This window comes from Capra hircus, chromosome 8, assembly GCF_001704415.2.
Source record: "Capra hircus breed San Clemente chromosome 8, ASM170441v1, whole genome shotgun sequence".
In the NCBI taxonomy this organism is placed as follows: domain Eukaryota; kingdom Metazoa; phylum Chordata; class Mammalia; order Artiodactyla; family Bovidae; genus Capra; species Capra hircus.
In genome coordinates this window covers 23,520,821-23,546,447 of record NC_030815.1, presented here as the reverse complement: position 1 = coordinate 23,546,447, position 25,627 = coordinate 23,520,821, and the positions used below count along the sequence as shown (strand labels likewise).

Genomic DNA, 25,627 nt, shown 5'->3' with positions numbered 1-25,627 from the left:
GTGAAGAAAGATGGAAAATACTAGGATGTAGGCATTTATGACTTAACTGTAGTTAGTTTTAGGAATGTTCTAGGTTTTTGCATTCATGAACTCTGACACTTTTGTTTGCATAACCTTACAAAGGGAGAAACATTGCAATCTTAACGGTATAAGTATTAGATTTTTTAATTTATCAAAAAAACCAGATACTTTATTGACACACTAATTTATTCTTTAAAACAACACAAGATTGAGTTTATTATTGTGATTCTAAGTTGCTCAGATGAGGATGTTGGCATTAAGTGTCTTGCTCATAGGCATTAAGTGACTTGCCTAACATTTCCCAGTTAGTTAGAATTAATGCAGGGATTTAAATGAAAATCTGAAACCATCCATCCCTCTCAGCCCACTTGATATATTTAAAAATTTAAGAAATTATTCAACTGAATTTAAGGCAACTATGTTACTGCTTGAATGGAGCGACACATGATTTATTGATGCCATCATCTTTCAATATTCATAAACTATTCATGTTACACTCTTGCTTAAAATATAGTACGGACTCAGTTATCCACATAGTAAAGTCTCAGCCCACAAATAAAAGCAAGGTATAACACAAAGATTTAAAAAAGCTGAAAATCTACAGGCCACAGTGGTTCTTGGAAATGCCTTGAATTAAATATACATAGACTGTATGTGTGTACTGCTTTCACTAAGGAGTGAGTGACCCCAGTTGGTTAAGAATCGTGTCTGTTATCTATCTTCTCTTAAACTATTCATATGACAGATAAATCATTAGATAAGGAAAACCAATTTAGTTTTACATACAAAAAGGGATTATTTAATGAATTTATATTTCATGGAAGAAATTCAGCCAGAAGTTCAATCAGTACTGATCATTTAATATGAATACCCTTTAAACTCATCATCAGGCCCAGGGAGTGGTCTTATGAGGTTTCTAGGTGAGGTCTAGACTTTTTCCATCTCCATTTCATCCATATATAAATGGGGTTATTTTTAGCTGAAATCAGCTTTAAAGCTGATCATCAGTTGCATAAACAATGAAGATGAGAAGACAAGGAAACTTCTGAACACATAGTGCTGCTCTCACCAAGGCAAAAAGCACAGTAGACCTCCGGTGACAGGTCTCAGTCAGACAGAGGAATCTGGAACTGCTCACTGACTCAGTGATGATTAGAATTTGTCTGCTAAACATACATATAGACCAGAGATTTCATAGTCTTGTCGAAAATCTAGGCATTGGCTTAGGTCAGGGTTGTAGGGTTTTTGAAAGACTAACTTTCAAAAAGCAAGATTGTAGCACTGAGGCCTGATGAGTTAGCTTTAGCCAATTTGCATATTTGGAGGAATTGAATCCCCCTGAAGCTCCAAGATCACGATGGTGTGATCACTCATCTAGAGCCAGACATCCTGGAATGTGAAGTCAAGTGGGCCTTAGAAAGCATCACTATGAACAAAGCTAGTGGAGGTGATGGAATTCCAGTGGAGCTATTTCAAATCCTGAAAGATGATGCTGTGAAAGTGCTGCACTGAATATGCCAGCAAATCTGGAAAACTCAGCAGTGGCCACAGGACTGGAAAAGGACAGTTTTCATTCCAATCCCAAAGAAAGGCAATGCCAAAGAATCCTCAAACTACCGCACAATTGCACCCATCTCACACGCTAGTAAAGTAATGTTCAAAATTCTCCAAGCCAGGCTTCAACAATATGTGAACCGTGAACTCCCTAATGTTCAAGCTGGTTTTAGAAAAGGCAGAGGAACCAGAGATCAAATTGCCAACATCCACTGGATCATGGAAAAAGCAAGAGAGTTCCAGAAAAACATCTATCTCTGCTTTCTTGACTATGCCAAAGCCTTTGACTGTGTGGATCACAATAAACTGTGGAAAATTCTGAAAGAGATGGGAATACCAGACCACCTGACCTGCCTCTTGAGAAATCTGTATACAGGTCAAGAAGCAATAGTTAGAACTGGACATGGAACAACAGACTAGTTCCAAATAGGAAAAGGAGTACGTCAAGGCTGTATATTGTCACCCTGCTTATTTAACTTATATGCAGAGTACATCATGAGAAACGCTGGACTGGAAGAAACACAGGCTGGAATCAAGATATCTCCCCGGCAGGGAGAGATATCAATAACCTCAGATATGCAGATGACACCACCCTTATGGCAGAAAGTGAAGAGGAACTAAAAAGCCTCTTGATGAAAGTGAAAGAGGAGAGTGAAAAAGTTGGCTTAAAGCTCAACATTCAGAAAACAAAGATCATGGCATCCAGTCCCATCACTTCATGGGAAATAGATGGGGAAACAGTGGAAACAGTGTCAGACTTTATTCTTTTGGGCTCCAAAATCACTACAGATGGTGACTGCAGCCATGAAATTAAAAGACGCTTACTCCTTGAAAGAAAAGTTATGACCAACCTAGATAGTATATTCAAAAGCAGAGACATTACTTTGCCGACTAAGGTCCGTCTAGTCAAGGCTATGGTTTTTCCTGTGGTCATGTATGGATGTGAGAGTTGGACTCTGAAGAAAGCTAAGTGCTGAAGAATTGATGCTTTTGAATTGTGGTGTTGGAGAAGACTCTTGAGAGTCCCTTGGACTGCAAGGAGATCCAACCAGCCCATTCTGAAGGAGATCAACCCTGGGATTTCTTTGGAAGGAATGATACGAAAGCTGAAACTCCAGTACTTTGGCCACCTCATGCGAAGAGTTGACTCACTGGAAAAGACTCTGATGCTGGGAGGGATTGGGGGCAGGAGGAGAAGGGGATGACCGAGGATGAGATGGCTGGATGGCATCACGGACTCGATGGACGTGAGTCTGAGTGAACTGCGGGAGTTGGTGATGGACAGGGAGGCCTGGCGTGCTGCGATTCATGGGGTCGCAAAGAGTTGGACACGACTGAGCGACTGAACTGAACTGAAGCTCCAATAAGCTTCTTTGTGACTGTCAGACCTTCACACCCAGAATAGGTTCTTGATAAACCAGTGGTAGAGTCAGTTGCGATCTCCATGCTGAAGGATCTCTAGATCTTGGTGAAGGAAAGTAAGCAGAGTTGTGAAGAGCTGAAGCATAGACTGGAAAATACCTTTTCTTAAAGTCCACGGTCCTTAGCTGCAGGATGGGTCTAATTCTGTAAAAGTGAATGATGTGAGGAATTGTAAAGAAGGAATTTATTCTGAATGTTTGGATGTTAAGATATCTTCTTCCTAAGCTATAGAGTAAGAGGACTCTAGAAACTCAAGAGTGTCAGCAGAGAAGGTTCCTGGAAGAATCTGAGCAGTCATGAGAAGAAATTAAGACAGCACCTCTGTTCCCAAGGGGATGCCATGCCATCAGACCTTTCTAAGACAACTGTACTTCCCACTAGTTTTTTAAAAATCTGCTTTTTAATTTTCACTGAGTCACAGTGGGCCATATTTTTAGTGAAAGCAAAGTGGAATTGACACAACACCAATATAGGGTATGTGAGAAAAGCTGAACCTCAGTTTGACATACAGCAAAGAACACATAGGAAAGAGAATCTTAGGGGACAGGCCTATGCAGTGCTGAGACGTCGCTCTTCACCAGAGGATCCACATAGGAGAGAAACTATGTTTGTATGCTGCCTGTCACAAAACACTCATTTATGAATGTACACTGCATGGTCATAAGAGGAGCCACGTGGAAAAGAAAACATACTGTTGTGTAGATTGTGGGAAATGCTTCAGCTGCAAGAAAAACCTCACTGCTCACCAAAGAATCTACTTAGGAAACAAACCATGAGTGTCTTTAGCAGTACTGTGAAATAGAAATATATTCTGAGCCACAAGTGTGAACCACATACATAATTCAAAATTTTCTAGTAGCCACATTAAAAAGTAAAAAGAAACCAGTGGTATTAACGTTAATAAGCTATTTTGTGTAACCTCATATATCAAAAATATGTATGTAATCAAGATGTAATCAATATAAAAAACTACATATGATATTTTGCAGTATTTTTGTGTTCTCAGTCTTTTTTTTTAAAGTACATTTTATTCCTCTTGCTTATTCATTTTTACCTTTGCTGGGTCTCCCTTGATGTGTGGGCTTTCTCCAGTTGCCACGAGCGAGGGCTGCTTTTCTTGCTGGGCTTGGGCTTCCCACCGCAATGGCTTCTCTTATTGTGGCACGTGGGTTAGTTGCTCTGTGGCATATGGGACCTTCCTGGACCAGGGGTCAGACTGAAGACTCCCACACTGGCAGGCGGGTTTTAACCACTGGACCACCAGTGAAGCCCCTCAGCCTTTAAAATACAGCATGTATTTTACACTAGAGCACATCCCAGTGTGGATTAGCCATGTTACAAATGCTCAGTAGCCATGTGTGTCCATTGGCTGCTGTATTGGACCGCATGGCCAAACCATTTACCGGTTGTAAAACTTTAAGTGCCATAAAAGAGTACATCTCACATAATTGCCCTAAATGACTTTTATTAATTAAGTCCAGGTCTTGTCCTAGCCCTGTGGTAACGTTAACAGTGATTTCTAGATAGTAATGACATAATACATGTTAAGCACTTAAGAGAGTACTTAGTTTACAATAGATGCTCCATAATTATTAACAGCTATGATTTTTAAAATATTGTGTTTTTTTCATTTAGCAAATAATCTTTATTTCTAAGATTTCTTTCTCATTCCCAGGGAGAATCTTACTTTAAAGAGATCAGGGTAATTTGTGACAACGTGGATGAACCTGGAGGGCATTGTGCTAAGTGAAATAACCCAGACAGAGAAAGATAAATACCATATGGTACCACTTATATGTGGAATCTAGAAAAAGAAATTGAACAGATAGAAGCAGAGAGTAGAATGGTGGTTGCCAGGGGCGGGTAGGAGAAATGGGGAGATGCTGGTCAAAAGATACAAGCTTCTAGTTATGATTAAGTTCTGAGGATCTAATGTATAGCATAGTAACTAAAGTCAACAATGTTGTATTGTATACTTGAAATTTGCTAAGAGTATCTAGCATTTTATCCAAAAAAATGAAAACTAAAAAGTAACCATGTGAGGTGATATATGTGTTAATTAACTTGATTATGGCAACCATTTTAAAAAGCACGCGTAAATCATTTTGTACACATTACATTACAGTTGTTTTTGTTAGTTTTACCTCACGAAAGCTGAAATAAAATCCTATTTAATAGTTAGAAAACATTAGTAACAGGAAAAAACTTTAAAAAGCAGGCCATTTTTCTGATTTATTATCCTGCTGCTTCTTACAGAGAATAAGGAGAAAACTTAAATTTCTATTCCCTGTTCCCATTAACTTTGTTTTAATGGGGGTTATTTGCTCTGATTGGTCCCCTGGCCCACTTTTTAAATTTTTTTTATTTTTAGTGGCCATTCCATTTCTTCTTCTCGTTATTTTTCATGGTCTGCTAATATTTATAAATGAAAGACTTGATTATTCAGGGTGGGTAATTGATGTGGTTACTGCCTGCAATTATATGGGCTAATGTTTACTTTTCCCTGATTGATTTTCCCCCAAGTATATGTAGTGAAGTGATAGATAGGTTGGTAGTTTGATTCTTTGGCTTCACTTCTCCTTTCATTGTGTTGAATGGGACCTGGCAGGCCTCTTGGCTATGCTATGGAATAAGCTAGGTGTATGTGGATGGCTACTGTTCAGTGTGGGTGGCAAGTATTCAACTATTCAGAAGTGGTAGGATTAAGTACCTGAGTAGACTGTTCACTTTATAACACTTGACATGCTATTATATTTCTTTACAGGAATACACATGGCTTGATAAAAGCCATTATGAAACTATTACAAATGCAAGCTGTTAAGGAAGGACACAGTGGGGAGAAGAATATTCAGGATATATATAATATTAGGTAAGCCTTTTCTCCTTTCTTTTGAAACTTTTTTAGCGAATTGTTAAATAAGTTATGAATTAAGACATGCTAATTCATTAAGAATTAGTTATATTTAAGTTCACAGAGACTGTGAGTCTTAACCTCTCAGGAAGTTAGTATTTCCAACACTCAGGATTGAGATAGAATTGACTACCGTATGCTGAGTATCATCACTGTGGCTTTCAGGTTGCTCCCTTGGAATTGGAATCTTTTGTCCGAAATTCAAGCCATTCATTTTGATCTGGGATATAGAATCATTTTCCCAATACTGTGAAAACTGAAGAGTTCATTGAACAAATGTATTAAAAGCAGGAAGGCAAACTTGCTCACTATAAAAAGTTATGGGACTAGCTAAGGGTTATTCCCCAAGGCAAGGTCAGTAATTAACAGCATTGATCTGCCTTTTTGTTGCTGTTATCTATATGGGGCTTCTCTGGTGTCTCAGAGGGTAAAGAATCTGCATGCAATGCAGGAGACCATAGAATGTAGCATGGTGTATATATATATATATATACACACAGCAGTAGTTCCAGTGAAATGCATTGAATTTTATGGGAGAGTTTGGGCAAGGGAAGGCATACTTACTTGTGAAGGTGACCTTAACCATTGCTCTGAAGGTCCTAGAAAGTCATTTCATAAGAGAGGGGCTCCCACTTAGTAGAGGATGCCAGAAGATGTCCCATAATCAGTGTATATTGTCCTAGAAAATCTGTTCAGTGATGCATCTAGAATATACCTTTTATAAAGAATGAACGCATGGCACCCTAAACAAGGGCACTGGTTCTGGGGGAAAATGACTTACATAGGCTGTGGTGATCCAATAGGGAAAGTAGACCATACTTGGGAATTGTCATTGGCTTGAGCAAATAAAACCTGCAGTTTCAAGCATTTGACACCACTGCTATCAGAAGCCGTGAGTGCCTCTCCTAGTATATAGTGCCTGTTACTTATATACATGTATAGTACTTTCCTTTTGATAGTAAGTAAACAGTGTCTCGTATGTTACAGTGATCTTTCCTGTTAGTTTAGTGCTACTTACCATCTCTATTTTTATGAGCATATTATCAAGTTTCTTAAGTCGCTTTTTAAAAACCAGGTCAGATTTGCATTTTATATATTTTTTGTTAACATTTGTTTTTTAAATTATTTGTTTGTCTGCATTGGATCTTAATTGTGGCACGTGGGATCTTCCTTGCATCATGCGGGATATTTCACTGTGGTGCTTGGACTCTGTATTTGTGGCACTGGGGCTCCGTAGTTGCATCACTGGACTCTCTAGTTGTGACATGGGCTTAGTTACCCCACAGCATGTGGGATCTTGGTTCCTCAATGAGGGATTGAACCCGTGTTCCCTGCATTGCAGGGCAGACTCTTAACTACCGAACCACCAGGGAAGTCCCCTTAACATGTTTTTTGAATGTTTTCAAAAATATAGAACATTTGGAAGAATGTAGTACAATGAATTAGTTAATTCATAAGTTAACAATGAATTAGTTAACTCATTAATTTTAAGTTGGGGAAGCAAAAGGAAAATTATTTATTTGAAACTACTCTGGAAACTGGGTGTGAAGGGTAAACTTTTCCAAATTGATATATATGCTTTTCTTTTAAAAATATACATTACCTTAACCAGGATTGAACCTAAGGAGTAAATGAGCAGGCGTTAATGTTTCTAGATGGGTCATACAAGCATTTGTGTTCTCTTTTTTGGAAAGAGGTTCACACTGTTGGGGCAGAGTTCCAGGATAGGAAATAATTCCACTTCATTGTTATTCAGGAGGAGTTGTTTACTTATTTTAAAATAGGAAAGCTACTAGAGTTTTAAAATTTTATTTAACAATTTTATTGAACTATAATTCACATACTGTACTGTCCAACTGACCTGTTTAAAGTATACAATTCAATGATTTTTAGTATATTCATGTAGTCATACAATCATTGCCATAATCAATTTTAGGACATTGTCATCATTTCCTCAGATTCCTCACCCAGTAACCATAGCTCTATCAACCTAGAGCTACCCAATTAAGTATTTTTAATTTCATTGGTTCTCAACAATGGCTATTCAAGAGAACCACCTTTGGCTGTTGCAGGTCAGTCACTAAGTGTGGGTATGCCTAAAAACAGATGAACCTAGGAACAATGAAATACCCTAGACCAACTGAATCAGATTCAGAAAAGTCCCAGGTGATTCTGATCAACAGTGAGGATAAGATGGTGTGTTAGCAGCTCTGTACCATGCATTTTCATCACCTGAGACCTTGTTGAATGGCAGATTCTCTTTCATTAGACCTAACATGGGCTCAGTATTCTGGTCTAACAAGCTCCCAGGTGATGCTGATACTGCTGTTTCCCTACCATACTTTAAGTAGCAGAGCTTTGAGCAGCATTAGCAGTTCCTGGGAGCTTGTTAGGAATGTGGAATCTCAGACCTCATCTCAGACTACCTGAATCAGAGCTTGCATTCTGGTGAGATTTTCCAGGTGGATCATAGCCACCTTAGTTTTTTTGATGATGATTTAAGGACATTTTTAGTCATTCAGAATAATTAGATTTTCACACTGATTGTGCTCCCTGTTAGTGAGTGCTAAACTTTGTTACCTGTAATGTTTCACCTGCTTTCTATTTATAGTTTATTTTCTCCAGTAGTTGGCTCTTTTAGCCGTAGGCTTGTTCTTAGAAGACTATAGATGCAAGATGTGGATCAGGAGCCTCCTTTGAAGAACTGAAATCATACTGGATATATAAGGATTGTGTGTAGAGTGGTGGCACATTAAGAGGTTCAGAATCAATCACTTGAGTTGGCATAATCCAGTAATGTTTATGGAGGGCCCTCATGTGAATGGCTGTTTGGCACTATAAATCAGTAGAGTGTAATTGAGTGTGTAAGAGCCTGAGGTTCCTCCACGGGGGATTGTGGATGGCAGAAACACAGGAGAGGTGAGCCTGAAGAGCAGATTTCCCTCAGGAGAGCTATGATTACCTGAGTCAATCATAACATTGTCATGCTGTTTTAGAATCTTGTATGCCACATGTTGGCGAGCAATATCATCCAGCCTTAGAGAGGAAACTGATGAGCTGTGTGTGAAAACATAAAAAGGGTATGAGGAGCTTAGAACTCCACTGGAAGGTTTTCCTTGGTTATGTTGTAGGTTTGATCTAAAATGGAAGTAGTATGACAAGTAATTGTAAGCCTTCTAGGCAGGAAACTCAGCTATAATTTTATGGTATTAAGGACTTTGCTAGTGTACTGTTGGATTTTCTTTTTGTCCTAATAGCTGATTAACTTGCAGTATAGTAAAACAGAATATTGGTCATCTTATTTTTTATTAAAACTTAAAAAAAAATTGAGCAAATATTAGTTTGTATTACTGTTTCATGTGTACAACCTTATATTTTGACCTCCATATACGCTATAGCATGCTTACCACCAAATGTTTAGTTTCCATCTGTTACCATAAAGTTGACCTCATTTACCCATTTTGCCCTCCCCCAACTCCTCTTCCCCTCTGGTAATCACGTAACCTGTTCTCTGTATCTATGTGTTTGTTTTTGCTTGGTTTGCTTGTTTATTTTTAATATTCCAAATGTGAGTGAAATCACATGGTATTTGTTTTTCCCTGTCGGACTTACTTCACTTAGCATATTACCCTCACTGTCCATCCATGTGTTGTAAGTGGCCGGGTTTCATCTCTTTTATGGCTCAGTAGTATTCCATTACGCATATATACCACATCTTCTTTGTCCATACATCCATCAGTGAGACTTAGGGTGTTCCCATATCTTGGACATTGTAAATAATGCTGGGATAAACATTTGGGTGCAGAAGTAATGAAGCACAAACCTTTGGGTGTTTGGTATTTCTCCTGGGCCAGTTCAGTTCAGTAACTCAGTCATGTCCAGCTCTTTGCGACCCCCTGGACTGCAGCACTCCAGGCTTCCCTGTCTTTCCCAACACCACAATTCAAAAGCATCAGTTCTTCAGCACTCAGCTTTCTTTATAGTCCAGCTGTCACATCCATACATAACTACTGTAAAAACCATGGCGTTGTTGGCAATGTCTCTGCTTTTTAATGCTGTCTCGGTTTGTCATAGCTTTTCTTCCAAGGAGTAAGCATCTTTTAATTTCATGGCTGAAGTGATTTTCAGTTCAGTTCAGTTGCTCAGTTGTGTCCGACTCTTTGCGACCCCATGAATCATAGCACGCCAGGCCTCCCTGTCCATCACCAACTCCCAGAGTTTACCCAAACTCATGTCCATCGAGTTGGTGATGCCATCCAGCCATCTCATCCTCTGTCATCCCCTTCTCCTCCTGCCCCCAATCCCTCCCAGCATCAGGGTCTTTTCTAATGAGTCAACTCTTCGCATGAGGTGGCCAAAGTATTGGAGTTCCAGCTTCAACATCAGTCCTTCCAATGAACACCCAGGACTGATCTCCTTTAGGATGGACTGGTTGGATCTCCTTGGGACTCTCCAAGTCCAAGTCTCCAAGGGACTCTCAAAGAGTCTTCTCCAACACCACAGTTCAAAAGCATCAATTCTTCAGTGCTCAACTTTCTTCACAGTCCAACTCTCCCATCCATACATGACCACTGGAAAAACCATAGCCTGATTTTAGAGCCCCCCAAAATAAAGTCGGTCACTGTTTCCATTGTTTCCCCAATCTATTTGCCATGGCTCTTTAGTTCTTCACTTTCTGCCATAAGGTTGGTGTCATCTGCATATCTGAGGTTATTGATATTTTCCCCAGCAGTCTTGGTTCCAGCTTGTGCTTTATCCATCGTGCTATTTCACATGATATACTCTGCATATAAGTTAAATAAGCAGAGTGACAATATATAGCCTTAAAGGTTCTTTTTTCCCAATTTGGAACTGGTCTGTTGTTCTATGTCTGGTTCTAACTATTGCTTCCTCACCTGCATACAGATTTCTCAAGAGGAAGGTCAGGTCTGGTAGTACCATCTCTTGAAGAATTTTCCACAATTTGTTGTGATACACACAGTCAAAGGCTTTAGCGTAGTCAATGAAGCAGAAGTAGATATTTCTCTGGAACTCTCTTGCTTTTCTATGATTCAACAGATGTTGTCAATTTGGTCTCTGGTTCCTCTGCCTTTTCTATATCCAGTTTGAACATCTGGAAGTTCTCGGTTCACGTACTGTTGAAGCCTCACTTGGAAACTTTTGAGCATTACCTTGCTAGCGTGTGAGATGAGTGCAATTGTACAGTAATTTGAACATTCTTTGACATTGCCTTTCTTTGGGATTGGAATTAAAACTGACTTTTTCCAGTCCTGTGGCCACTGCTGAGTTTTCCAAATTTGCTGGCATATTGAGTGCAGCACGTTCACAGCATCATCTTTTAGGATTTGAAATAGCGCAGCTGGAATTGCATCACCTCCATTAGCTTTTTTTGTAGTGGTACTTCCTAAGGCCCACTTGACTTCACATTTCAGAATGTCTGGTTCTAGGTGAGTGATCACACCATTGTGGTTATCTGCATCATGAAGACCTTTTTTGTATAGTTCTGTGTATTCTTGCCCCCTCTTCTTAATATCTTCTGCTTCTGTTAGGGCCATACTGTTTCTGTTCTTTATTGAGCCCATCTTTGCATGAAATGTTCCCTTGGTGTCTCTAATTTTCTCGAAGAGATTGCTAGTCTTTCCCATTCTATTGTTTTCCTCTATTTCTTTGCACTGATCACTGAGGAAGGCTTTCTTATCTCTCCTTGTTATTCTTTGGAACTCTGCATTCAAATGAGTATATCTTTCCTTTTCTCCTTTGCCTTTTGCTTCTCTTCTTTTCTCAGCTATTTTTAAGGCCTCCTCAGACAGCCATTTTGCCTTTTTGCATTTCTTTTTCTTGGGGTTGGTTTTGATCACCACCTCCTGTACAATGTAACAAACCTCCATCCATAATTCTTGAGGTACTCTGTCTATCAGCTCTAATCCCTTGAATTGTCAGCACCATTCTACAAACCAGTGATGGTTTTCAGTGTGTTAGTGTGGAAGGAGTTCATCGTTTTTCATGTATATGTCTGGAGCATAGACTTTAAGAAGAAATTTGGGTACACAGATGATCTATTTACCCACCATGCTTTGAGATACATCAGATTAGAGTGTGTATAGCGAGTAAAGTTCATTTTGCTTAACTGAACCCTTCTATAGTTTTGTGACTTAAATAAGATTAAAGGAGGATATTTAAATGGAGTTTCAATTCCCAGGGCCTTTTAGAATGGGGATAAATTGGAAGAGCAATAGAGCACAATTGGCTACTGTGATTAAACAAGGAGAATATGCAAGTTTTACTCTCGGCCCAGGAGTATCAGTTCTAGTTGCACTGTTAGAGTTCTCTGAGGAACTTTTAACTGTAGTGCCTGGGCTCTCCCGAGAATGAGTAGGGGTCAGCCTCAAGCGCTCGTAATTTTCAAAGCTTCCTGGATTGTTACTAATGTGGTAGTTGGATTGAGAACTGCTGGCCAGTTGTTGCAGTGAGGCACAGGGCTTTGTTGTCGCCAGACCTCCAGATCCTTCAATATTAATAACATTTTATATTAAATATTCTGACTAATAAATGTTGGAAAACAATTCCAATTTTTCCAAATACAGAGTCGGCAGACCGAACACATCTGCTCACAAGATGCAATCCAAGGGCAATCGTTTGTGACCTCTGCTTTAGACATTTAACTGTTTTCAAAAACTTTAACCACTCCCCTCCCCCCTTTTTTTAATCCGTGAACAATTTTTAGTTTAATCACTTAAAAAACATGAACGATGACCACTAAGATATCCTCTATTTCAGGCTTATTTTCCCCTCCCATTTTTTGTTTGGTCTAAATTTTCTTCTTGTTAGCTTGAACTCCACTTTGTTATAAACACTTATCTTTAAGTTATTTCACTCCAGTACTCTTACCTGGAAAATCCCATGGTTGGAGGAGCCTGGTAGGCTGCAGTCCATGGAGTTGCTAACAGTCAGGCAGGACTGAGCAACTTGACTTTCACTCTTCACTTTCATACACTGGAGAAGGAAATGGCAACCCACTCCAGTGTTCTTGCCTGGAGAATCCCAGGGACGGGGGAGCCTGGTGGGCTGCCGTCTATGGGGTCGCACAGAGTCGGACACGACTGAAGCGATTTAGCAGCAGCAGCAGCAGCAGCAGTGCTCTATAACATTGACCATACAGGAAGTGCAGCAGAGAACCAGTGTTTGCCTGGTATTTTGATTATAAGAAAGAATGACTAAATTTTGTTGTTGTTATTGTTTAGTCACTAAGTTACATCTGATTCTTTTGTGAATCCATGGACTGTAGCTCACCAGGCTCCTCTGTCCACGAGATTTCCTAGGCAAGAACAGTGGAGTGGGTTGCAATTTCCTCCTCCAGGGGATCCTTCCCACCCAGCGATTGAACCTGTGCATTGGCAGGTGAGTTTTTACCACTGAGCCACCAAGGAAGCCCAAACTACAATTTTAAGATTCATTAATTATGAGAGGCTCATTTTCTTTGTAATATGCCATTTTTTTCCTCTTAAAATTTTATCGTGTACTCTTGCTTTTAATTTTTCCTCTATGTATTCATATTATGGCAGTCTTTTTAAGATCTCTCTTCCCTCAGCTGAAGTGAGGAAATAGCTGTGAATTCATGAGCGGTAACTGCTTGTTCCAGAATTTGTACGTTATTCTGATGTGCCAGACAGTGGCTGACATGCACAAATATCACATGTTGAGAATCTTGTTTATGGAAAGAGTTGGTCTGATCAACATCAAGCTGTACTTTCTAGAATAAGGGACTATTAAATGTTTGGGGCAGATGGTATGCTCTGAAATGGGTGATTAGGCCAATAGCAATGGATGATTATACCCTGAGTAGATGAAAGTTGTTTACTCTGTCAGTATTTGCATATCTGTTTGTGTGGTGTTATGAGTTTATTTAGATGTCGAGTTAATTTTGAGATCTTAAAGATGTGTGTCCTGAAGGTTGAAGTACTTTGTGGTTCATACCTTTTTTCCCCCTGAAAAGCGAAAGTCACTTCTTAGCATTAAACCCTTTTTTGCATTGTCTCTTCTTTCCATTTTGGTGGGTGAGATGGAATTGGCTGTGCGAAGAGTGCCGAGCATCTCAGATCTAGGGAAAAGCATGTGCTTAGCTGCTGCTTTGTGAGGGCCTGGTGCCCTAGAGGAACTAACAGGAGGCGGGGCGCCTGGAGCTTAGTGTTTAAGGGAGGAAGAGGCCAAGACAGAGGCTCAGAAGAGTTAGACATGGCCTAGAAGATGCGAGCCATGGTAGAGACTTTGGGTTTTTTTAAAGAGTAGTGGGAAGTCATTGTAAGTTTTATTTTTTAAACTTATTTGGAAAGAATTTTAAAGTTCCAGAAAAGGTGCAAGAATAGTACAGAAAATTTCCATCTGGCATTTACCCCAATTCACTGATTTTCCACATTCTCATTATCCTTCTCTCTATAGAATTAGAAACTATTGGAGAGTAGATTGTACATATTCAGTAGGGTATGTTTTCTAAGAACAAGGATATTCTCTATATAACCAGAGTACAGTTATCAGATCAAGAAAATTTAATGTTCATGTAACACTTTTACCTATAATCCATATCCTAGTTTTGCCATTTGGCTTAATAACGTCCTTTCATACCTCTTTCCTTTTTATTTTTAGTGTACGGGCTCCAGTTTAGGATCAGATGTTGCCTTTAACTGTCATATCTTTTTAGTCTTTTAAAACTTGGAATTATCTCATCCTTTATCTTTTATGACATTGACATTTTTGAATACTGTTAAAGTGTTGCTGTGCCTTTCTCAGGACATCTTGTCTGGAGACACTGATGTCCATCTTGCCTTTCATTGGTGATTTTAATTTTCATTACCCTATCAAGGTAATATCTGGTTTCTCTACTGTGTAGTTACCATCTTCTTCTTGTACCTAATAAGCAGTCTGTGGAGAAGATGCTATGAGACCAAAATATATCGTGTTCCTCATTAAACTCACAGCTCCCCCCTCCCTATTAATTTTCACTGAGATAATTTCAAAATGGTAATTTCCCAACTCTACCGCTCCTTTCAGATTTACTAATGGCAGTGGAGATACAGATAAGCTATAGATGTGGACATCATATATGACTTGATTCTTAGTGTCAAATTGCATGTTTTGCTTCCGTTTTCACTTCTTCTTTTCCCTCAACTTTCCCACCCAGGGGAGTCTTTGTTCACAGTTCATGGTTCCAGTCACCTGGGGTTTACACTTGGTGTTTAAAAATCAGACCTAAAGAATAATTTGTACATACACTATCTTCCAGTTAGCGGTTGCCACCAGGAAATATTTTATAAATTCTGCTAAGTGCACATGCTTAGTTTAAAAATTGGTTTGGTGACTTGCTGGTAAGTGTCTTTAAGAGCACAAGATATCTTGATTTTTACCTTATTAGCCTTTTTATCTTATCTCTAGTTTCTTTTCTTTCCCAATCAAGGATGTAACTTAATAATAGATGTTTTGAACCCCTGTGTGTCTGTATGTTTCCCCTAGCCACCAACTAGTACCTAAAATAGTTCTAGCCTTCTGACATTGGCAGACATCTTTGTGTTAAAACCCTGCCTCTCAAAATAGGAGTCGTGGGAAAGGTTCACTATGAGGGCAGAACCATTGTAATATGAAGTCTCTTTTCGAAGAAATCTTATCTTCTCCCTATCTGCGTTATAGACCCAAAGAAAAAAGGAAATTAATAAAAAATGTCAAAATTAAACTTTTTTTGTTCCAAGTCTTCTTTTTCTGGCGTGGATGAAATGCATTTGTCTTAAGACTCCATAGGATAGATAAGGATTCACTATTATCATTTAATTTTTCTTTTTTTATAGTAATATTTATTGTGGAATCAACCTTTATTCATTTTTATCTTAAAATCTGCAGAGCTTTATTTTTTTTTCTCTTTTTTTAACCCTACTTTGGCTTCTAACCAACATTTTCAAATCAAAATTCAGAGCAGGTAGAGAAATGCTTTTAAAATGCATATTTGATGTAGTAAGTGCTATGCTATGCTTCTGAAAGCGCCGGGGTCACAGCTGCATACATGAAAATGCATGGTGACTGCAGGCATTGTTTCCTCACACAGAAAAGGCAATCTGTGTCTATCGCTGACTTTGTGATATAAATCAAATCATAGCTTTCCTACACTTAGAGATGTAGCAGAAAGGTTGAGGTGACCTAAAGGTTACAAATAACTTTTGCTTTTTGATTTGCCTACCGCAAGACTACTCTTTTTTTAACTCCTTCTTTGCTATTAAGATTGATGCATTTGTACTTGGAAAGGAGAATCTAGTTACATACCTTATTTTATCGCTGTCTCTGTGCTAGTCTGGTGGAACCACGAATTTTTCATTTCTTCCTTCCCGCACTCCAGTCTGTTAAGACGCATGCACTGCTCTGTGCTGTTGACAATGTTATTAAAGGGTAGGGTGTCCTGAAGTATTAGGTAGGAACTCTGCCTGCTTCTTCTGTGCTTTTTTTTTTTTCCTCTGAACGTTGTTAACTTTGAAACAGTGTACTTAGAGGGGTTGTGATGTTGGTTTTTCATGATCCACTCGGAGAGTTTCAAAAGGTGCTTTGGGAAAAGTGTGTGTTTGTTGCATTTATTTAAAATGTGCATTAGGCACTGAAAGGGAAGCATAAAAGTAAGAAGATAGAGACCCAGCTTTCAAGCTGCTTATGCTCTATTTAAGAATCAAATTTATCTGCATGATAATCATAATAGAACCACTTTTACAAAGTATTCTTTGTGTTAGGTACTGTGTTAAATGCTTTACTTAAAATGACAATTAAAACATTTACAAATTATGAAATGGGCAAGTGCCAAAGAACATACAGCAAATTGGCTCATCTGTGGCAGGAAAACAACAGAAATGTTATAAACCACAGAATGAAGGAGAAATTAGAGGCACCAGAGGCCAATGAAGGGTGACCTGGTTGCCGGTTTTATATCGACTTCAATCTTTACAAACAATGTTATTCTCTTTTAAGAAGAAAGCAGAACCTATTGGATGGATGTCTTAAGAGTTAGGAAATTCTGATTTGAAATTTTCTGTGGGCTTATTCTGGATACAGTACTGCATTTCTGAAATGAAAAATACAGGGTGATTTATTTATTTGAGATAAAAATAGGAGACCACTGTTTTGAGGCCTTAGGTTTTATTAGATGTTGGCCTTAGGGCTGTTTAAACTTGGCATAGAATTATTAATAGTTGAGAGTCATCTTTATTGCTTTCTGCCTTTACAGGCTTTGGTTCCACCTCTGATCTTGAGCAGTTCAAAGGTTAGGGCTTTAATGGGTGACTTGGGTTATAGAACTTTAGCCCTGGAAGGTGCTTAGTCTGGTTTCCTCATTTTACAGCTGAAGAAACTCTTACCCAATCAAGAGAGGTTAATTCTCTTGCTTGAGATCACACAGTGTGTTGCAGAGACAGAAGGTGAATTTGGAATGCTTGATTCTTTCCTTTAATTCAGTGTTTTCCCTCCACTATTTCACATCACTTCTCCATTTCTAGTTTTTGTTTCTGAGACGTGGATGAGGCAGCATAACAGTAAATGATTCGGATGATGCTATGTAGGCACTGCTTATGTGAATAATGACTTTGGTGCCCCGCATTTGTGTTTGCTTTTCAAAATTGTATAGAGCTTATTGTCTGCCAGTGTTAGCTTTACAAGTGATCAGGTTGATTGTATGTTCAACCTATCTACCATTTTGAATAAAGTGTTGTAGCCAACTTACTCTTTATGACTTGACTACTAGCTTGGGGGATAATTGGCATTTTAAGGCATAACCCAGGTTTTGTTTTGATGTTCTTTTGTATCACATTTTTTTATTCCTCAACAGTGCTTCTAATGATGAGTAAAGTTTGAATTGTAGATTTACCTTGGCCTTTCTCAGAGGTTCTTGGAAGAAGTAGAATGGCTAATAAGCAGTGAGAAGAAAGGAAAGAAAAATCTTGAATAATCTATAAATTTAAGAATCATTCCTTGACTATATGAAAAGTGAACTATACTTAGCCTTAGGACATTTTAAACGTGCTAATTATAGTATTTTAAATAGGAAATTAACACTATTTTCTATCATACCCAGATTATCATGCATAATATTTAATTCTGTTTGTTTATTTTGGAACATGCTTTTGTTTTTTGCAAGGAATAATGGTATATTTACTTTCCATTTTAAGTCTTCTATTTTCTACTGTACTGTTACCTTTGTGCACCTAATGTTATTATTGGATGACTATATTTCCATAAGAAACTTCAAATTTTGGACATGATTGATTGATTGCTTTTGGCTTGGTAAAGAAGGACAATGGTGGAATCATTGTCTTTTTGAATAGCTCAGGGCTAGTACCATGTTTTGGAGAAGGCAGTGGCACCCCACTCCAGTACTCTTGCCTGGAAAATCCCGTGGATGGAGGAGCCTGGTGGGCTGCAGTCCATGAGGTCACTAAGAGTCGGACACGACTGAGCAACTTCACTTTTCACTTTCATGCATTGGAGAAGGAAATGGCAACCCACTCCAGTGTTCTTGCCTGGAGAATCCCAGGGATGGGGGAGCCTGGTGGGCTGCCGTCTCTGGGGTCGCACAGAGTCGGACATGACTGAAGCGACTTAGCAGCAGCAGCAGCAGTACCATGTTTGAGTTAGTTTTGTCCTTTGCACAGTGCTTGCCATTTTGCCTAGTTCAGTGGTTCTTAACCAGGGGCAATTGTGGCCCCAGGGGACAATTGGTAATGTCTAGAGACATTTTTGATTGTCCTGTAACTAGACTGAATGCTATTAGCATCTAGTGGGTAGAAGCCAAAAATGCCGCTGAATATCCCATGGTGTATTGAACAACCCCTATGCCAAAGAGTAATCTGACCCCAAATGTCAGTAGAGCCAGACTGAGAAAACTTTATATATGGCAACTGCACAATAAAGTAGATAGAATTAAAAACTATGTCCATTCTATAAACCATAAAGCTTTATGTATTATTTTATAGGTGCATTCACGTGCCATTGTAGAGATTCACAAGGGAAAACTTAGCTGTTTTCTTCATTATATTCAAAGTATTAAAACAGAATTTTGGCAATTATAATTGATTTTAGCTTAGTTGTACCAAGTTGAAATAGTATAATGGTAATCAATGTTAATCAGCAGTAATATTCAGTGTTCTTAATTTGGACTTCCTTTCATCTGTCAAGGTTTTTAATTTCTTGGAATCAATGTTGTATATTATTCCTACAGATTTTCATTTGGATCTGACATAATTAATTATCTGGAAAAATTAATTTTCCAGATGTCTAAGTCAGTAATTCGGCTTCCCTGGTGGCTCAGTGGTACAGAATCTGCCTGCCAATGCATGAGATGGGGGTTTGATCCCTGAGCTGGGAAGATCCCCTGAAGGAGGAAATGTCAACTCACTCCAGTATTCTTGTCTGGGAACTCTCATGGACTGAGGAGCCTGGCAAACTACAGTCCATGGGGTTGCAAAAGAGTTAGACACGACTTAGTGACTAAACAGCAACACAGTCAGTAATTAATTTGGATAATCCCTATTCTCTATTCTACATAATCTTGTCTTTAGAGTTTAAGCCTGAGATATTGAATAGAATTTGCTGAACCCAAAAGCTAGCAGAACGAGCCTCCAACAAAGTTAGTCATACAACAAAGTTACAATGGGTCCCACAATTCCAATAAAGTAGAAGCTATTAATAAAGTATGATAGAGTTGTTTGCTGATATATGCATCATTTCTAATCTAATTTAAATTACTGATTTTTACTTCTGTTGATATGATTTAATTTGGACAAAACTGTTTTTAAAAGGAGACACATTCTTTATAGTTTTTAAAAGAGATAGGTTAAAAAAAATTTTTTTGAATCTTTTTATTTTGTTGGGGTATAGTCAGGTAACAAACAATGTTGTGATGATTTCAGGTGAACAGCAAAGGGACTCAGCCATGCCTACGTATCCATTTTACTCCTAACTCCCCTCCCGTCCAGGTTCCCACATAACATTGAGCAGAGGTCTGTGTGCTGTACCCACATGTTGATTATGCATTTTAAATGCAGGAGTGTGTACATGTCCATCCCAAACTCCCTGACTATCCCTTCCCCACTTCCTTCCACCCAGCAACCGTAAGTTTTTGTCTAAGTCTGTGAGTCTCTGAAAAGGAGGTAGATTCTTAACAGTTTTTTGGAGGAGGAAACGTGAGAAGTGGGAAGAGGTAAGAGGTGACATAAGGGAACAGTATTGAAAAGCACTTAAGTGTTTTATGATCACACAGAAACTATAGTATCTTGTTGGATTTTCTTCTTAAATAGTCATAAATGCCACCATTAGCTGGAGGACTAGTGGGTGGTCATATCTGATGCTCTTCATTTCAGTATGGTGCTTGTCAGAAGGAAAACCCGTAGCTAAAATTAATTACAGTCGCTGTTCTTTCCTTTTTATTCATGTTTGCTTGACCATGACCTGCTGAATTCGTAATCTAAGAAGTTCAGATGATGTGACATACCTGAGAGGCTTTTAGGATTGTAGCTTTTATTTTCTTAATATCTGTAACAACTAGGGTAGAAGGAGATTCTAGATAGGATTAACTGCCAAGGAGTTTGGAATTTGGAAATGGGATTTTGATAGGATTTTTAAGTTTTGGCATAAAGAGTTGCTTGGAGCAGTCCTTTAGCAATGGCAGTAATCTGTTCACTCAGAAAGAGCCTGTGCTTTAACAAACAGGAGCTTGCCAGCATTTGAAGTTAGTGGCTGATAGATTAGGTGAGGTTGACGAGAGAATAGAGAGATGGTGTTATAATACCCAGAAACTGTGTAGTAGTGTCAGAGACGTGTTTAACATGAGTGTTTCAGTGTGGCATATCTGCCATAATTTTCTGTTTAAGAGAGAGAAAAAAAAAAAATCAGAAAAACTTCCCAACTACAAACCTCCCTCTTATGTGGTTTTTAACTTGTACCAATTTTCAACTCTGGCAACACATCAAAATTGCTAGAAGAATTTTTAAAAATTACTAGTGTATGGGCTCCACTCCTAGCAACCCCAGTATAATTGAAGCCTGGGCACTCATATTTTAAAAAGAGCTCCACAGATGAATCTAACTCACAACCGGGCTGAGTACCACTGCTTTATAGCAGTGCATCAGAATTGTCTGGAGAGCTATTTATTAGGTCTGGCTGAGGCCTGAGAATTTATTTTCATTTCTAACAAGTTCCCAGGTGATGCTGATATTGCTGGGAAGGCGATCACGTTTTGAGAACCACCAAGAAGGCAGTTTTAAAAAATCATTTGAGTGTGACTGATAGTCTGATCTTTTTCTTTCTTTTTTTATAAACATTGTTAGTGCTGTATTATTGAATTAAAATTATGTATATAATTCTTTTTATGTAAAAAAGATAGATGCATCTATATAGTGTGAATTTTTTTCAAATAGCATTTTAAATTTTTTTTAAAAATTTGAGAAAATAGACACATGTGTATATATAACTGAATCACTTTGCTGTATACCTGAAACTACCAAAATATTCTTAATAAACTATTCTGCAATGTAAGATAAAAAGTTAAAAACAGAATAAAAAAAGAATGAAATAATACCATTTGCAGCAACATTGATCAACCTAGAGATTATTGTATAAATGAAGTCAGAAAGACACATATTATATGGTATCACTTATATGTGAAATCTAAAAAATAGTACAAATGAACTTATTTACAAAACAAAAATATTCTCACAGACATAGAAAACAAACTGTGGTTGACAAATAAAGGATAAGGGAGGGATAAATTGGGAGTATGGGATTAATAGATGCATATTACTATATATAAAATAGATAAACAATAGGATTTACTGAATAGCACAGGGAACTATGTTCAATATCTTATAATAACCTATAATAGAAAAGAATAAAAAAAGAATTTGTATGTATGTATCTAGGTATAACTGAATCATTTTTTGTATACCTGAAACTAACACAATATTGTAAGTCAGCTATACTTCATTAAAAAAATAAGTAGCATTTTTAATTAAAAATGTTTTTCTTGGAGGAAAAGCCACATCACTAATAACTGAAAATTCTTTGTGTAGTACTTCATAGTTTAAAGAGCTAATGAATTTACAATTTCCAGTAGACTTTTTTGTACTACTTAGAATAATTTGTTTGTCTTTTTTCCTTTTCTTTTTTTAACCCCATTATTTGAGAATCCTTCACATTTCAGATCTTTTATATAGTCTTTTTGGTATCTTGATTGATGGAGCCCAGATAAAAAGATTTGTCCTTGTTCAACAGAAATTTTCAGAATTTATAATTTGCAGAGTTTGTTATTTGAGATGGGAGAAATATTTTCTTTTTCTTTACCTAAAGTATATTAGGGGAACACAGAGCTATATATTGAGAAGAAAGGGGGTAAATGGAAACAGAGACAGAGTTGTCATTTAATTGCTCATTTGTGTCGGACTCTTTGCGATCGCATGGACTGTAGCCTGCCAGGCTTCTCTGTCCATGGAATTTCCCAGGCAAGAATACTGGAGTGGGTTGCCATCCCCTTTACCAGGGGATCTTTCTGACCGGGGATCAAGCCCACGTTTCCTGCTTTACAGGTGTATTATTTACTGCTGAGCCACCAGTGAAGGTCCATAGAGACAGAGAGATGGTGCTTATAGGTTGGGACAGTGTTAGAGGAGATGAAATCTTTCAGGTCTGGAAAGAGATTCATCAGCAGGAAGAGATTTCCAAGAATGAGGGAATCAAGGGAGTGGATAATGAGAGAGCTACTGGATTGAGGAGCTTGGCCAAAGTCATAGAGCTATTAGATAACAGAGACTGCTGTCAAATTTGGGTCTCTTAAGACTCAGGTTCTTGTTTCTGGAAAACAGATTAAAAAAAAAAAATAGTTCTAATGAGCCAACTCTGCAACAAATGCAGCAAATGAGGATTCTGTGACAATTATGAATCCTGGAAAAAAAGTTTCTAGATGGCAGTGGCTCTTTCTCATGTTATATTTGGATATTAAAAATGTATATCCTGAAATGACAGCTTCCAGTGTGACTTTGTGTGTTTTTCAGAAACCATCCTCAGCCTTTGATCACTGTTCTTGAGCACAGACCCGATTGCTGGCCAGTCATTTTGCAGCAGCTGACAGCTTTTTTCCAGCAATGCCTTGAAAGGTAATATAAAATAAAATAACTTAGGGAGATGGAATAGTATATGCTAATCTTAGAGTTTTTCTTTTAAGCTGCTTTGATTGTCATGTTTTCTCCTGCAGAAATGTCTTAGAGCAGGATATAGTTTTCTGTTTTCTTTTTAGGAGAAAAAAAATCCTACCAGTTTTATTGATTGTTGAAATATTGACCATGAGAATAGCTGCTGTTGAAGAAGCTAAGCATTGGATAGTTGGGAAGGTTGATTGGAAATATTCAGTAAGCTACTACATAGTACATATGGATGACAGGTCTTCCTGCTGGAAATTGATTAGTGAGTTAATCTCTCTATTAGAAACCAGTGCCAGTTGGTATTAAGCAGTATTGCCAACTGGGACCAGATGACCACCATATGTGCAGCTAGTTTAGCTTCACCAAGGCCTTCTGCCTTCTGGTGGTCCTCAAAGCTTTCTCCCATTCTGTTACCATGGCATTAGCTCAGGTGGGCATCTCTTGCTGTGACTCTTGCCACCTGTTCTTAACTGGCATCTCTGCCTTCCGTCTCATCCTGCTCAAGGCCATTCTCTAAGCCATCCATCAGGGTGACATATCGGGAGAGCAGATCTTTGTATCACTCCCTAGCTTAGGTCACCATCACTGTGATTTTCAAACTGGACTTGGAATGTAGAGGCTAAACATCGAAACACCCTCACACTGCTTCAGCTTTTTTTTTTTTTTTTTTAAAGTTTTGTTTTTTAATTTGATGTGGACCGTTTTTAAAGTCTTTATTGAGTTTGTAACAATACTGCTTCTGTTTTATGTTTTGGGTTTTTGGCCATAAGGTATGTGGGATCTTAGCACTCTGACCAGGATTGAACACATATCTCCTGCATTGGAAAGTGGGGTCTTAACCACTGGACAGCCAGGGAAATCCCAGCTCTGTTTTTACACACTGTTTTCTTTTCTTTTCTTTTTTTTTAAAATAATGTGTTGATATCTCACAGCAGCTTTCTAGTGGAAAACAATAGTTTGGTCTCTGGACTAGTTGGAAAATCCCTGGGCTACAGGATGAGATCTGTTATGTCATATACTAGGCTCTGTGTATGATCTGTTTCACCAATTTTATTTTCTCCTTTCTTTATCTCATAATTTATGAATTACTTATTCAGCAATACACTGACTCGCTTTGGTTCCACACAGCAAGAAGTGCTATTCCCTTGCCTCTTCTTTTGCTTATTAATTTCTACTTTACTGTCTTGAATCTCATCACATCCTTTGTCTAACTAGCCCTTTCTTGATTACTTTCTCTATTTTAAATCTCTTTTTAGGTATTGTCTCTCTCAGGAAGTGTTTACTTACCACAAGCTAAATTAATAACTTTAGTTGTGATTTCTGACATCATTATATTTATTACATTGTCTTATAATTAGTATCCTCCATTAACCGAGACTTTCTTGAGGGCAGGAACTGTGTCTTAGTATTCTTTATGTTAACAATGCCTGGCACAGTTTAGGTGCTTACAAATGTTCAAAGTATATATGTATACACAGGAGCCTCACAGATTGGTGGGGCCCAGGCAGTGGGTTATAAAGTGGCTCCTAAAATATAATATCTAACAGCTTACTTAGTACTCCTATACAAGGTCATGACAGGATAGTACCATTGACCATGTAGTCCAATGCTTGAGCTACATTTCCCACACTAGCTATATTCAAATGTTCTTGTTCTTGAAGGTCTTAGAATGTCCTATAGATACAATTTATTAGAATTCCATTTTGGAGTCTTTAACTTCAATTTTAGATAGAATTTTCAGGCAGGATATACTGTCAGAAGAAGCTTTAAAGAGATGTAGAGAACCTTGGAATCTGCCAGTGAGAAAAATCTCTGTAACAATTGAATAAATATCTTAAAATAAACATTATCATCTTCTCTTCCCTCACCCATGACTGCATTTTCAAAGATCAGATGTTAATATTTACTAAAAATGTCTTTGTTCATCCATATTAGAAAGCAAAATAAACAAATTTCTAAACAGTTGTTTAATGAAATTTCTCTTCTTAAATAGATTGGGATATTTTATAAAAGACGTGCTGCTTACGTGCCAAATCTGTTATTAAGCTTCTTTTTAGGGTAATCCTTACAAATATCTCACTTGTCTCATGCTTCAGTTAGCAAATAATTAAATTACATTTTAGTTGTTTTCATTTCAAAGGAGTATTATTTTGGAATTTGGAAGTAGTTCTTCTAATGATAATGTCCAGATGTTCATAAGGAGAAAAGATTATTTATTGATTTTGATTTATTTACTGATAAGCTTTTATTGACTTAATCCTTTCATTTGAATTCTGAGGTGTTAGAGTATGCTATCTAGAGCTTTTTAGAAGTTCTAAATAATTTTATATTTCTTTGCAAAGAATTTCAGTTGTCTCATTTCTACTTTTGCACCATGAGACTATTTTTTGCAAGATGAAATTGATAATTCTGGTTGCATTTTCAGCAGACAGTTAGTTTCCTGAGACTTAATTTTAGAGTGAGTTAGATTAGTAGCTTTTACATTTAGAAGATAAGGAAATTTGGTAATTTA

At 37.9% G+C, this 25,627-nt stretch overlaps 1 protein-coding gene across 3 annotated transcripts in view; it reads left to right on the top strand.

Annotated features, from left to right (window-relative positions):
* Window positions 1-25,627, top strand: part of FOCAD (focadhesin) — a 298,794-nt gene that overhangs the window by 51,079 nt on the left and 222,088 nt on the right. For 2 of the 3 annotated variants that reach the window (XM_018051909.1, XM_018051911.1), the window contains 2 exons: window positions 5,762-5,866; window positions 22,969-23,070. In XM_018051909.1, coding sequence (XP_017907398.1) covers window positions 5,762-5,866; window positions 22,969-23,070 — 207 coding nt within the window. The remainder of the gene's footprint in view (window positions 1-5,761; window positions 5,867-22,968; window positions 23,071-25,627) is intronic. The other variant, XM_018051910.1, reaches the window with a different exon arrangement.